This window comes from Callorhinus ursinus, unplaced genomic scaffold, assembly GCF_003265705.2.
Source record: "Callorhinus ursinus isolate GAN/ISIS: 27379988/994484 unplaced genomic scaffold, GSC_fseal_2.0 scaffold428, whole genome shotgun sequence".
Lineage (NCBI taxonomy): Eukaryota > Metazoa > Chordata > Mammalia > Carnivora > Otariidae > Callorhinus > Callorhinus ursinus.
Genome location: NW_027397483.1, coordinates 12,597 through 24,857, shown reverse-complemented (window position 1 = coordinate 24,857; position 12,261 = coordinate 12,597). Strand labels below are relative to the sequence as shown.

General features: G+C 49.5%; 1 protein-coding gene across 3 annotated transcripts; it reads right to left on the bottom strand.

Moving 5' to 3' along the window:
• Positions 1 to 923: 923 nt before the first annotated feature.
• LOC112814528 (nuclear RNA export factor 2-like) lies at positions 924 to 12,061 on the bottom strand. 3 transcript variants are annotated; one of them, XM_073890504.1, is made up of 21 exons: positions 11,925 to 12,061; positions 10,515 to 10,698; positions 10,133 to 10,286; positions 9,761 to 9,844; positions 9,540 to 9,644; positions 9,343 to 9,423; positions 9,153 to 9,222; positions 8,917 to 9,005; positions 8,689 to 8,796; positions 8,402 to 8,511; positions 6,691 to 6,727; positions 6,148 to 6,216; positions 6,006 to 6,061; positions 5,759 to 5,866; positions 5,580 to 5,638; positions 5,354 to 5,469; positions 5,219 to 5,261; positions 4,562 to 4,634; positions 3,822 to 4,004; positions 1,302 to 1,362; positions 924 to 1,163 (listed from the first exon to the last, which is right to left on the bottom strand). In XM_073890504.1, exons 1-21 carry the CDS (start codon positions 11,935 to 11,937, stop codon positions 1,119 to 1,121), a joined length of 1,848 nt encoding a protein of 615 aa, XP_073746605.1. In that variant the 5' UTR covers positions 11,938 to 12,061; the 3' UTR covers positions 924 to 1,118. The 3 variants fall into 3 exon arrangements, with proteins under 3 accessions (XP_073746605.1, XP_025715865.1, XP_073746606.1); XM_025860080.2 differs by lacking the exon at positions 10,515 to 10,698; XM_073890505.1 differs by lacking the exons at positions 924 to 1,163; positions 1,302 to 1,362; positions 5,219 to 5,261 and having other exon boundaries at positions 3,863 to 4,004.
• Positions 12,062 to 12,261: the final 200 nt, after the last annotated feature.

Here is a 12,261-nt window from a genome sequence, read left to right as displayed (position 1 = left end):
GCTTCTCCTTCTGCCTCTGCCTCTCTCTCTCTCTCTCTCTCTCTCTCTCTGTCTCTCATGAATAAATAAATAAAATCTCTAAAAAAAGAAAGAGAGAGAGAATTATGCCTGCTTGTGGTCTAAAGTCCAAACATTACAGAAGTGTGGAAAATAAATTGCACAAGTGTCCCTTTCAACTGTTGCCTGCGATTCTGGACTGCCAATTGCTGCTCATTGAGAAAGGTCCCACAGAACCGACCATAATGTGAGATTCCGTGCTATTGTTGTTTGTCTGGAAGTGAAACTAAATGTCTGAACCTCCTCAAGCACATGGACACGGAGCACCCTTGTCAGCTCTCTGAGAAATGCACTGGGCAAACCGGCTGGCTCTCCCTCACTCTCAGGTGCTAAAGTGAGAGCCCTCCCAGAGTGCACCTTCAGAGAGGGGGAGGGGGCAGTACAGTGGATGGATGAGAAGACACATGCAAGCATGGGGAGAGGTGTGAAGGGGCCCATTCACTTGTGTGCAAGTCATAAAACTGTTGACAGTATGCCTTCGAATGCATTCCAATGATTAGGAATAAGAAGTAAATATATGTGAGTCGTCATCGTCCTTCCTTCCACTGCCCTCACTAGCCGGTAGGCAGCCCTCGCAAAGCCCGTATTGTTCCAGGCTACATGCCTCCTTTTGCAGGCCTCCGGGTAGAGCGTCTGACTGAGTCACACCGTTTCCAAAGGCCAATCCCTGGAAGCAATGTGTGTACCTTCTCACCAGAACTTATTGACATACTACCTATGGAGTCAAGCCTGTGTCCCTGCCGGGGACCGCCAGGGTGAATAATGTCGGGGAGGGGACAGGGCCTTTTAGGCCCGGACTCACTGGCTCATGGTTGGGGCAGGAGAAGAGCAATCCAGGACACACAACATACAACGTGCAACATAACTCTTTATTATGAAAATAAACAGCAATCGTGTGTGGGGAAAACACATGGAACAACTGATCCTTCAGGTGGTTATGTTACCTGGCTTGCAAGGTCATTTTGATTTCTTGGTCAGCCAGGCCTCCATCCCCAGTCATGGGCATGGCCTTAGGTTGGACAAAAGAGAAACAGTGATGGCGTGGACACCCAAGGCTCCTTTTAGGTGATTTGCTTGAAGGCCTCCTCTGGGATCTTGCCCTCATTCTGGAGGGAAGGAGTTGGGACATCAGAAGACCCAGATCTGGAGTTTCATTCCCAGGCCACCCAGCCTCCGCCTCCTTGGCCTTCCCGAAGGCCCAGAAATGCCCATCTGTAGCCCGCTTAATGACTCCTACACCTCACCTTGAGCATAGTGAAGACCTGGCCAGCTCTGGTGTAGTTCCACTCGTTGTCCTGAAGGCACCTGGAGTGGGAGAACAGGTGATCTCCATTAGTACCACAGTACAGACATGCCCACCACGCGATGCTAAATCTGTGCCACATTTTTGCTGGGATGCATGCACCGGTATGAACGCTATGTGCAATGATGAAGAAAGACCTAGTGAAAATGCCTATCACTGGCATTCATGCCCACTAGAATTCAAAACAGAAAATAAAGCTCTCCAAAAGAACAAGGGAACTTAATATACATTGATAAAGAGAGACGTTCAAGAAAATAAATGGAAAATTTAAGAGTACAGGTTTCTAATCATTTTTATTGAGATATAATGCACACGCCATTTTATTATTTTTTTATGCACATACCATTTGAAAGTGTGCAGTTCAGTGTTTTCTTAGTATAGTCACAAGATTGCACAACCATCACCATTATCTAATTCCCATGTAATTTTATTGCCTAAAAAACAAAACAAAACGAACAACAACAACCAAAAAAAAAAAAAAAAAAAAAAAACCTCCTTAAACATTAGAGATGACTCCCTATTCCTCCCCTTTCCCCAGACCCTGGAAAACACTAATCTGCATTTGGTCCGTGTGGATTTGCCTATGCTGGGCATTTCATATAAATGGAATCATACAATATGTGACCTTTCGAGGCTTGCTCCTTTCACTCAGCATGTTTTCAAGGTTCATCCATGGCACGGCATATATCAGAACTGTATTCTTTTTATGACTGAATAATATTCTACCATGTGGACGTACCAGATTTGTTTATCCATTCATCAGCTAAAGGACATTTTGGTTGTTTCCACTTTTTGGCTATTATGAACAATGCTGCTATGAACATTCCTGTACAAGTTTTAGAGTGAACATATGTTTTCCTTAGATACTTGGGCGTGGAATTACAGGGTCATAGGGTAACTCCATGTTTAACATTTTGGGGAACTGCCAAAATGTTTTCCCCAACCACTGTTCCATTTTATATTCTCATCAATAATACATAAGAACTCCAGTTGCTCCACATCTGCACCAACACTTGTTATCATTCATTTTATTGATTAAAGCCATCCCAGGGGGTGTGAAGTAGTAACTCATTGTGGGTTTAATCTGCATTTCCTTAGTGACTAATGGTGCTGAGAAGTTTTAAATGTGCTCCTTGGTCCCTTGTATATCTTCTTTGGAGAAATGTCTATTCAGACCCCCCTTCCGCTTTTTAAAATGGGGTTGTTTGTCCTTTTGCTGTTGAGCTGCAAGGGTTCTTCATATATTCTTGTCAGGTATGTGATGTGCAAATATTTTCTGCCATCCCTTTGGCGGGATTTTCACTCTTTTGATAGTGTCCGTTGGTGCATAACAGCTTTTAATTTTGATGAAGCCCAATTTATCTGTTTTTCTTCGGTTGCTTGTGCTTTTGGTGTCATATATAAGAAACACTTGCCTAATTAATGAAAACTTACACCTGTTTTCTTCTAAGATCTTTATAGTTTTCGCTCTTAACCTTTAGATCTTTGATCCATTTATAGTCTACGTGTGTACATGATGTGAATCTGGGGTCAAAATTCATTGTTTTGCATGTGGATATCCTGTTGTCCCAGTACCACTTGCTGAAAAGACTATTTCTTTTCCCAACAGATTTTTCTCAGCACTCTCATTGACAATCAATTGACCATAATTGTGAGGGTTTATTTGTGGACTCTCAGTTCTACTCCATTGATTCATGCACTGCCCACAAGCCAGCACCACACAGTCCTGATTACTGTACCTCTGTAGCAAGTTTTGAGATTAGGGAGTGTGAGTCCTCTAACTTTGTTCTTTTCTTTTGAGATAGTTTTGGTGCACTTACATATGAAGTTTGGGATAACCTTGTCAATTTTTGCAGAGAAGGATTTTGACAGGGATCGTGTTGAATCTGTAGATTGCTCTAGGTATTACTGCCATCTTAACAATATTAAGCCGTTTAGCAATATTCCAACCCCTGGAAATGGGATATCTTTCCATTTATTTAATTTTTTTCGACAACGTTGTATGGATTTCAGAGTATAAGATTTGTGCTTCTTTTGTTACATTTGTTTCCAAATATTTCACTACGTTGATGTTATTGTAAATGGGCTTGTTGTCTTAATTTCATTTTGGGACTGCTCATTGCAAGTACATAGAAATGCAAATGAGTTTTGTATATTGGTCGTTTATCCTGTAACCCTGCTGAGTTTATTAGTTCTAGTAGCTTTTTGGTGGGTTCTCTCAGATTTTCTATATATAAGACAATGTCATCGAGCATTATACTATTTTTTAAATCCTTCACATATATAATAGTATGATACCTTTTCCATGGGCCCACTTTCTTTCCTCTTTTTTTTTTTTTTTGGAAGCAAACTGTCCAAAATGTTATTTTTCCAAATTTCCTGTGAGTTTCTTTGATTCACGCTCCCCCACCCAAGTCGCTGTCCCAACTCACCCTTCTTCCCATGTACACCCAGCACTCACTTCTGAGACCACTCGAGTTTCATCCCAGACTGAGTGGAGAAAGCATGCACCATTTTCTGCTGCTCCTGGGAGAGGGTGGGCACGGAGCTGGGGGTCAGTGTAGGCTCTTGGTTGGAGAATGCACTCTGAGTCTCAGTGGGGGTGGCATCTCTCACAAACAGCTCATCATTCACGATGCATAGACTGAAGGGAAAACGGGCCCTCCGACAAGTGGATGAATGTACAACTCCACATCCCCAACAATGATCCTGCTCCCACTCCCACTCGGCAACCAGATTCCTTCCATACCTCTACTGTGCCTGCCCCCCCGCCCCCAGATTCCCTGGCTGGTGCCTCCACCCCTCCCACAGAGCCCACCTGTGCAGGGACTGTCTACCAGCCTCACTAGATGTGTACTTAACCTGCAACCCAGGGATGATTTTACACCCGCATTTATCCCTTAACAACAGCTCAAGGGAATGGACAGTCTAATCCCCATTTTCCAAGGAAGACAATGAGTCACAGAGAGGTCATGTGACTTAGCCAAGATCACACACACTCAGTTGAGTGCTGGGGTCAAGAAGAGAACCCGGTGCTCTAACTCCAGAGCCCACGTTCTTAACCACCAGACCGGACCGCTCCGTGGATCTACCTGTTGGCTTCCCACAATACTGAGAAAACCAAGATGTCTTCGCCACCACGTTCCCACACCCCTGAGCCCAGGCTGGGACGAGCATTCCCACCTACAACGTAGCACTCACCTGGAATTGCTGGCAGGGGTAGCGATGAAGGTCCGGGTGAAGGCACGAACAGAGCCCTGAGACTTTCCCTCCACTTTAACAACGAACAACAATACCCCATTAGAGTTGCACATGCTTCACATGCCCAACACGGTGTTCTCAGTCAGGGTCTGACTTGATACTCATGCCGAAGGGGACAATTGTTCACTGGGAGTCGGGGTGTCTGGTATGGGGATGGCAACGGTAGGAACAAAAGGCTCCCAGTGACAGGGCCTCTACTATGTGACAGGTGGTGTGACAACCACTTCACAAGTTCATTTGATTCATTTTTCACAGCTGTCCGAGAGGTGGGTGTTAGTAGCCCCATTTTGCAAACGAGGAAACTTAGAGGTTAAGTAACCACCCCAGGTAGTTGTCAGAATAAGGATTTGGGATGACAGCCATGAAACTCATTAGGGAAACAGACTGTGTCCCTAATTAGCCCCAGCTGTGTGGGGCAGACAGGCATAGAGCCGGTTCAGACCAGGATGGTTTGGGGACAGAGTGGAGGCAGGAGAACACAGCCGGAATAGGAAGAGAGGGAAAGGGATCAGGGAAGCTGGGACAGTTCTGAGAGGGAGCTCAGCCAGTGGGGAGGGAGCAGTGGGGCGTCTGGGGAGGGGCCCAATGCACGCTCACCTTCCTTGAACACCCCGTTAACAGAGAAGCAGAGCACCTTCTCCTGAAAGGGAAGGGCCCAGGTGCTAAGCCACCTAAACTTCCTACCCACCCGTGGCTTTCCGGAGCTGCCCTTGGGAGGAAGCACGTGCTCACCGTCTGGAACCACATGTCCACCAAGAAGGAGCTGAGGTCATGCTGTGTTTTGGGCAGCACACAGAGGGAGCCCACGATGTTATGTTTTGTATGCTTCAGCGGCTGAACACACAGGGCTATGCGGGGAGGAGAAGCAAGCGAAGGTCGGGAGTTGCCACACCCTGGGCCCTATAATTACCCCTGCACACCCCCTTTCCCTGCCCAGTCTTCCCCATCACACACGCACAGGGTTCCTTGGGCTTCTTCATATTCCTGCTTTCCTTGAAGTACTCGCACAAGCTGCTTCTAGCAGAGAAAGAGGAACAGGAGGTGGCGGTCTGGCCAGTGTGGGTATTTCCAGGAGCTTCCCTGTGTCCACTGGGGAGCCACAGGGCCCAGGAGCAGAGTTGGATCTTTGCTACTCACAGGGCTGGGTCCTCGGGGCTGGAGGGAATGGCCAGGGAGAAGCAGGCCTCTTCATGGTAGGCATCGAGGAGACCCCGACGGTCTCCAGAATCGTAGATCAAATAGTACCTGTGGGAGAGCAATGAGGACCGTCTATCTCTGTGGTCTGGACCCCAAATGAGATTTCAAGACCCAGTCGGCAGTCCTGAGCTTGGGTGGCCTCACCCATCCCAGCCAACCCCTTCCCCAGATTCCCAGGAGTACTTACTGCTGCAGGAATTGCAGGACTAGACTCTTCAGGGCATCAGATCCTTTGTAGCTTTCCTGGAACCAAAAGACATTTGAGACTATGTGGCTGATAAAGCCTCCCTTGTAATAGCCCAAATGCTGTTTGATCAATTTTCCCTCACCTTGCAGGGCTTTATCAAGCAGGGTGTGTCAGTATCAGTGATAACTGGTGGTGATAACTCCTGGCCATCCTGGAGAAGGGAAGAAGAAGTCGGCAGTGGAGACCAGGGAGGTGGCCCTGGATGCTCAGGGGAAAAGATGAGCCCGAGAGAGGGTGAGGGTCAGAGGTTAGGTATGAAAGGGCACTGGAAATTACATGGGCAAGATTACAGAGGGTGTCTTCATCATGACATCTTGAAAGTATCTACTATTATATGCAACTTGTGTGTGTGTGTGTGTGTGTGTGTGTGTGTTGTGTGTGTTGTGTGTGTGTGTGTGAGTGTGTGTGTTGTGTGTGTGGTGTGTGTGTGTGTGTGTGTGTGTGTGTGTGTGTGTGTGTGTATTTTTCCAGAGAACATATTCATGTCTTTTTCGGGAGTCCTGGTCTCCTAAAATGGATAAATGTCTGAGGCAAACCTGGAATCTAGGCAAGACCCAAAGGGCTTGAAGGCAGGTGTGGTGGTGATCAATGTTAGTAAGAGACAGTGATGAACGTAGTCACTTACCAGGCGTAACAACTTAGGAAAACAATCCTTGATGGCACTGTCCAAAACCCAAAATAGAAAGAAGTGACTGTTAGGTCAGGGTTGCGAAGCCTCCCTCCTACCCTTTCCCTCCCTTCCCTCCCTCTCCTTTCCACTGGGTAGCTCCACCGCCCCCCACCCCCGCCCGGGACTGCCCTGACGCCCTTCTACAGTGCCACAAGATGCAACATTTGGAATCCAGGCTCCAGGGCTGCCTCCCCCTTCCTGCCTCCCTTCCTTCCTCCAAGTCCCCACTGAAGACTCCAGAGAGAAGAGGGACTGGGGTGGGAGCCCAGCACTCTGCTACCTCATTAGGGGTCCGGCATGCTGCAGGACCATGATACCCCCCCAGGGATGGCCCAGGATGCTAGGGCAGGGAGGTGAGTGAGGCAAGGCCCAGGAGGCAGGGATGGAGAGGGAGGGGGATGAAGGCAGAAGAGGGAGTGAAGGTAGGAGGGGAGAGGTGGGAGAGACATAGGGGAACCAGAGACAAAGGAGGAAAGAAGGCAAAGCAAAAGGAAGGGAAAGAAGCTCTACCATGGTGGTGGGGATCAGGAGGAAGAGAGAAGAAGGGGTAAATGGCTCCCTGGCTGCAGTCCTTTCCTTCGTCTGCCCTAACTGGCCCTGGCACCCAAGGTAAGAATGGAAAACATGCAGGTGTTGGGCTGGGGGCCCATCGCATGCTGGCTGAAACTTTGTCACCCGTGTGAACTCAGTCTGAGCCGGGCATGGGAAATGAGGCAGCCACGGGGGCAGGAGACCTTCCCCAGAGGGAGTAGAGGGTCAAGCCCCAGGTCAGCATGGGGCTGAGGGTCTGTGGTCCCCTCTTATGATCACCGCCTTCCCTCCTGATGGCCCCTGGGCACCTGTTCCTGTCTCAGTCGGTTCCTTGCCTGAGCAATCATACCTGTGCTGGACTACCCAGGGCTCCTCTGAAGGACCAGTCAGGATGCTGTGACGTGCGGAGGGAGGGGAGGGGGCCGTGCCTCTGAGAGGCCTGTCCTCCTGTCCTCTCAAGCACCTCTGCCACCTGCCTCCATTCCTGCCTCAGGAAGCCCTCTGCTCACTGGCAGCCACCCATTCCTAGCCCCTTGACTCAGGGAACCCTGGTTTCTCCCAAGGAGGGCCTTGCCCTTGGCATTGGGTCAGAGGAATGGCTGTCATGATGGCAGGCCCCCAGGACCCTGGCCCTCAGCATGGGGCAGGAAAGCCACCATGGCAGCCCGAGATGAGAGAGGGCAACCCTTTTGGGGCAAGGGCAGGAGGTCCCCTCTCAGAACAAGGGAAGAGAATGTCCATCTCAGCAGGGAGTGGGAAAGCCTGTCTCAGCATGAGGCCCTGGGCTGGAGGACCCTTCTCAGTCCAGGGCACAAGCATCTGGCTCAAGGCTGGTCACTCCTGGTCCCGGGGAGGAGGAGGAGCCCTGCTTTCCTGGAGCACACTCTTGCAGGGCATGCTGAAGAACACCGAATGCAGAGAGGTGGAAACAGACCCCAGACCAGGAGAACAAGGTGAACAGTCAGAGGAAGGAAACTCCTTATAGGTGAGGGACACGGAGAGAGGAGAAGCTGGGGCCTATGGCCATTCTGGAGGACCAGGGTTGCAGCTTCCTGCACACATGCATCCTCAGGGACACAGTTCAGGCTGCCGGGACCAAAGGTTCCCAGGACGTGTGAGAGGTGTTCACACTGACCTTATGTAGGTGGGCTGGTCTGGAAAGGTGTCACACAAGGGGTTCCCTTCTAGCCAAAGCTCTTCAAGATCCAGCCCTTTCATCTTGTTTAACTCCCACACCAAGTTCAGCTGAGCAATATGGGGAAGAAAGTGGAAAGGAGTCCCAGGGAAAGAGAGACACACAGGCCCCTGCGCCCCCAGCCCCCACGTTTCCACACAGGTACCTTCTCCTGCCTCCTGTCATCACTCTGATGAGCACTACCACCCACCGTCAACCCCAACTTTGATCTGGCTCCCTCTTCTCACCTCATTTTTGGAGAGGTTCAGGATCCTGACTGTGGGGACCATCTGTATAATGTCAGACAGGCCATCCAGCCCGTACAGTTTGTTGTTGCTCAAGTTCAAGGACAACAGCTGTTGGTGAAGAAGAGTTAGAGTGACAGTTACTATCTAGGGCCTCAGAGACAAATCTGTCCTCCACCCCGTGAGTTCCACCCCCTACCATCAATAACAGCCCTGGGCCTAAGGCCTCACCTCGGGATGATTCTCTTCAATGATCTGCAAGGTGGCAGCCATGCAGTTTCTTCGATTCAGGATCATATCTATACCATGGCCCACCAAGTCTTCAGGAAGCCGAGAGGAGGCAATCAGAAGGCTGAGAGGGGGCCAGGGCCAGCACCAACCCCTCCCCACATCACCATCCCTCAGTCTCCCTCCCAGGCAGATCCCTGTGCCCTCACCTGCCCTAGAATTAGTGCTGTCAAGGGTACCTGGGTCAAAGCGGAGACTCTGGAGGTCAAGAGCTTGCTGGGAGACGTCATAGCGTTTGTTTATGGTCAGCTGCAGAGACAGATGGAGAAAGCCACTGGGAGGCTCTGGTGGGGATAGGGAAATCCGGGGCTGGAGGAAGAAGAGGTGGGTCTGGGTGTGGGCACACAATGGACCCTGAGTCTGCATTACCTTTAGCTGCTCCATTTCTTCTGGCTCCAACTTATACCGCACAGAGTAGGGTACAGTAGAAGGATTGACAAAGATAGATATCTGCAGGAAGGAGACGTGGGGTCAGCACCAAGAACTTTCATCCCAAAGAAGACGACCAGCCCCTGCCCTGTCCTCCTGCCCCGGGACTAGGTAGAGGTAATGCCCTCAACACACACCTTTCGGTTCTCCTCATCCCAAATCTTGTAGCTGACATCCTTCAATGCGGAGGCAGTGCCAGCATCCTGGACAAAGAACCGAGCCTGGTTTTTCACGTAGTGAAACTGCAGGAGGGGGAGGCAGCAATAATTTTGGAGGAGAGAGTCTTCCTGCTCAGTGGGCTCCCCCCCCGCCCCCACTTCCCTGTGCCCACTCATCTGGCTTCACCATCCTCTCTTACATCCACTGGAGTGAAGGGGACACTGCAATGGCTCTGGATTGAATTCATTAGCCATGTCTTATCATATTTTCTCCCATAGGGAATCTAAGGGTGAAGAGAAGGGATGGGAGTGAGGAGAGACAACATAGAATTAAAGAGGGAAAACAGACCCAACAGCCATCTTGGCTGACCTTCTACTGAGCTGTACAGGGCTTCGAAAGAAGGGACCACTGGCATTATTTCTTATTTTTTTGTGCCAAACGTGGATTCCCTAGACCCTCCCCATTGGAAAGATCTCCTCCAAATAATTGACATAAGGATGTTTAATGTGGTCTTCCTTTCTATAAGGTTCCAGGATATTCTATCTCATGCAGACCCTGCCAAGACACTCACGGTGATCTTGAACCAGCTCCCTGGGGTTCCATCTTGTGTGTTCTCCCCCATTTCTCTCCTCAGAGTTTTTCTATCTCTCCACACAGTAATATGGATATGGCCCTCCTTTTGCCTTTTCACTCTCCTCTTGTCGCGCCGGGTGCTATAGGGAGTGCTGTGGAGGGGAAGTGGAGAGGAGGAGGGTCGCCGTAAATGTTACGAAAGTCTTCTTCTATACACCCTCACCTCTCTGTCACCAGGACAACAACTGGGATTGCTTAGCCATCATTCCACTTCCGGCATTCTTCAGTTTTCCAGTGAAGGGAAAGAAGACCAGGGAGAGTGAAAGAGTCGCCCAGTCCCAAGGGCTGCTGCATGCAAACCAGTCTGCCTGGTCACTGACTGTCTTACTTGGGGGTCCTCCTGGACATCTCCCCTCAGCACATTTCCATCATCCTCCTGGAGGTGTGAAGGCTGAGGCTCATATCCACCACGTTCATAACGAGGGTTCCTCTTGCCAAAATTACCTCGGAAAGAACTCCAAACTCTCTTTCTTCCTTGAGGTGAGCTACCACCATTGTTGTATTCTCAAAAAGGGGAACAAATATACAAGTTTACAGACACATCAGTGGTCCACTTACCGTGCACCACATCTTAGGCTAACACCATGGTAGGGCAAGCAAAGTGTCAACCTGCCCTAAGGGTCCAATCTCCCAAACCCTGGAAAGGAAACTCCTCTGCTTGTCCAGATAGGAGGGCCTTATTTGACAGATGGCACTATCAGCGTAGGAATCTTGGGGGAGGAGGAGGAGGAGGAGGAGGAGGAGGAGGAGGAGAAAACTGTATTGAACCTTTTAAAGAAGGAAGCAGATTTATAAAAACAAAAACAGAACAAAGCAGAACAAGAGATGTGTGCCTCCATGGATTAGACTGGAAACCAGCCATAGACCGGGAAGACTTCTGAATTGTACCTTCTCTCAGGCCTGTCTCAAAACCACACCAGTACCAGGGAGGCAATCTCTCTCATGCTTCCCAAATACAATCAGCCACCAAACTGATCCCACTAACAATCAGCAAGCTGTACTTCCTTTGCTGGTGTAGTTCAAGCTTTAATGTCAGGTGGGACTGATGTAACAGCCTCCTAAGCTGTCCCCCTCCCTCCAGCCTTGCGGTCAACAATACTCAGTTTGAAATATCCAGAGTGAGCTTTCTTTTTGCCCCGCCTGAAATGCCTTTCAGCTGAGGGGACAACTCTTGCTAACCTCGGCTCCTCTATAACGAGGATCTGAATGACAAACCGGGATGATATGTCAACTAGCATTTCCAAGTGTGTAGGAATTCTTCTTTTTTCGTTCTATTATTGATTTCTAACATGGGTCCATTAGGGTCAGAGAACGTGCTCCGTGTGATTTAAAATTCGCTGGGGTTTGTTTGATGGTCCAGGAGGTGACCTAGTTTGGTGAATATTAGAAGAAAAACTCGAATATTAAAAGGAGGAATAACAGCCCGTGACCAATGTATGGTGTATGGGGGCTTCAGAGTCACCTTTGAGAACTGACATTACTTCAGAAATAACGTTGTCAAGGGGGAAGTGTTAAAAGTGAGCCAGCTAACAGCTACGGCATTCCCCAGACCGGCCAGGTGAGTTGGGTGCCTAAACAGGGCCAGGGGCCTCCCTCATCAAGGTGATTCAGACAGGAGCGATCTCAAGCATAGCCTTGTTTTGGGAGTCTCACACGAGGGTGGGCATGAGATTAAAAAGCCAGAGAGGCCACGCACACACGTGTGTGTGCCCACACGCATATCCACTTACTGAGGGGTTGCATCTCGGCACGATCCCTGTCTCACCATCGTTCTGCCAAAATCAAAGGCAACACCAGGAGCATTGGAAATCAGCTGGTGCCTCTCGCCCAGGCTGCCTGGGTCCCCCCTCAGTCTCTACCACAGTATTAACTGATCCTCCCGCTAAGCAACGGTCGTGAGTGTCCTTTATGACATCATGTGTGTTCCCATGGTACCTCCTGTGTCGGTTTGGAATTCTGCCTACATCATTGCTATGTCGTTGAGTAGATGGCAATGGCATCCCCGGTATGGTAGGGAAAGAACAGGGTGAGAAGTAAAACACCACTTGCCCAGCAGCAAGCAACATT

Bases quoted from the DNA above. Each gene is read 5' to 3' on its own strand.
- LOC112814528 (XM_073890504.1), bottom strand. The intron at 5,639-5,758 runs GTGAGTAGCAAA...TTTCTCTGCTAG, and splicing joins AGCCCCGAGGACCCAGCCCT to AAGCAGCTTGTGCGAGTACT. The intron at 4,005-4,561 runs GTGAGTGCTACG...TTTTCCCTTCAG, and splicing joins ACCCCTGCCAGCAATTCCAG to TCTATGCATCGTGAATGATG.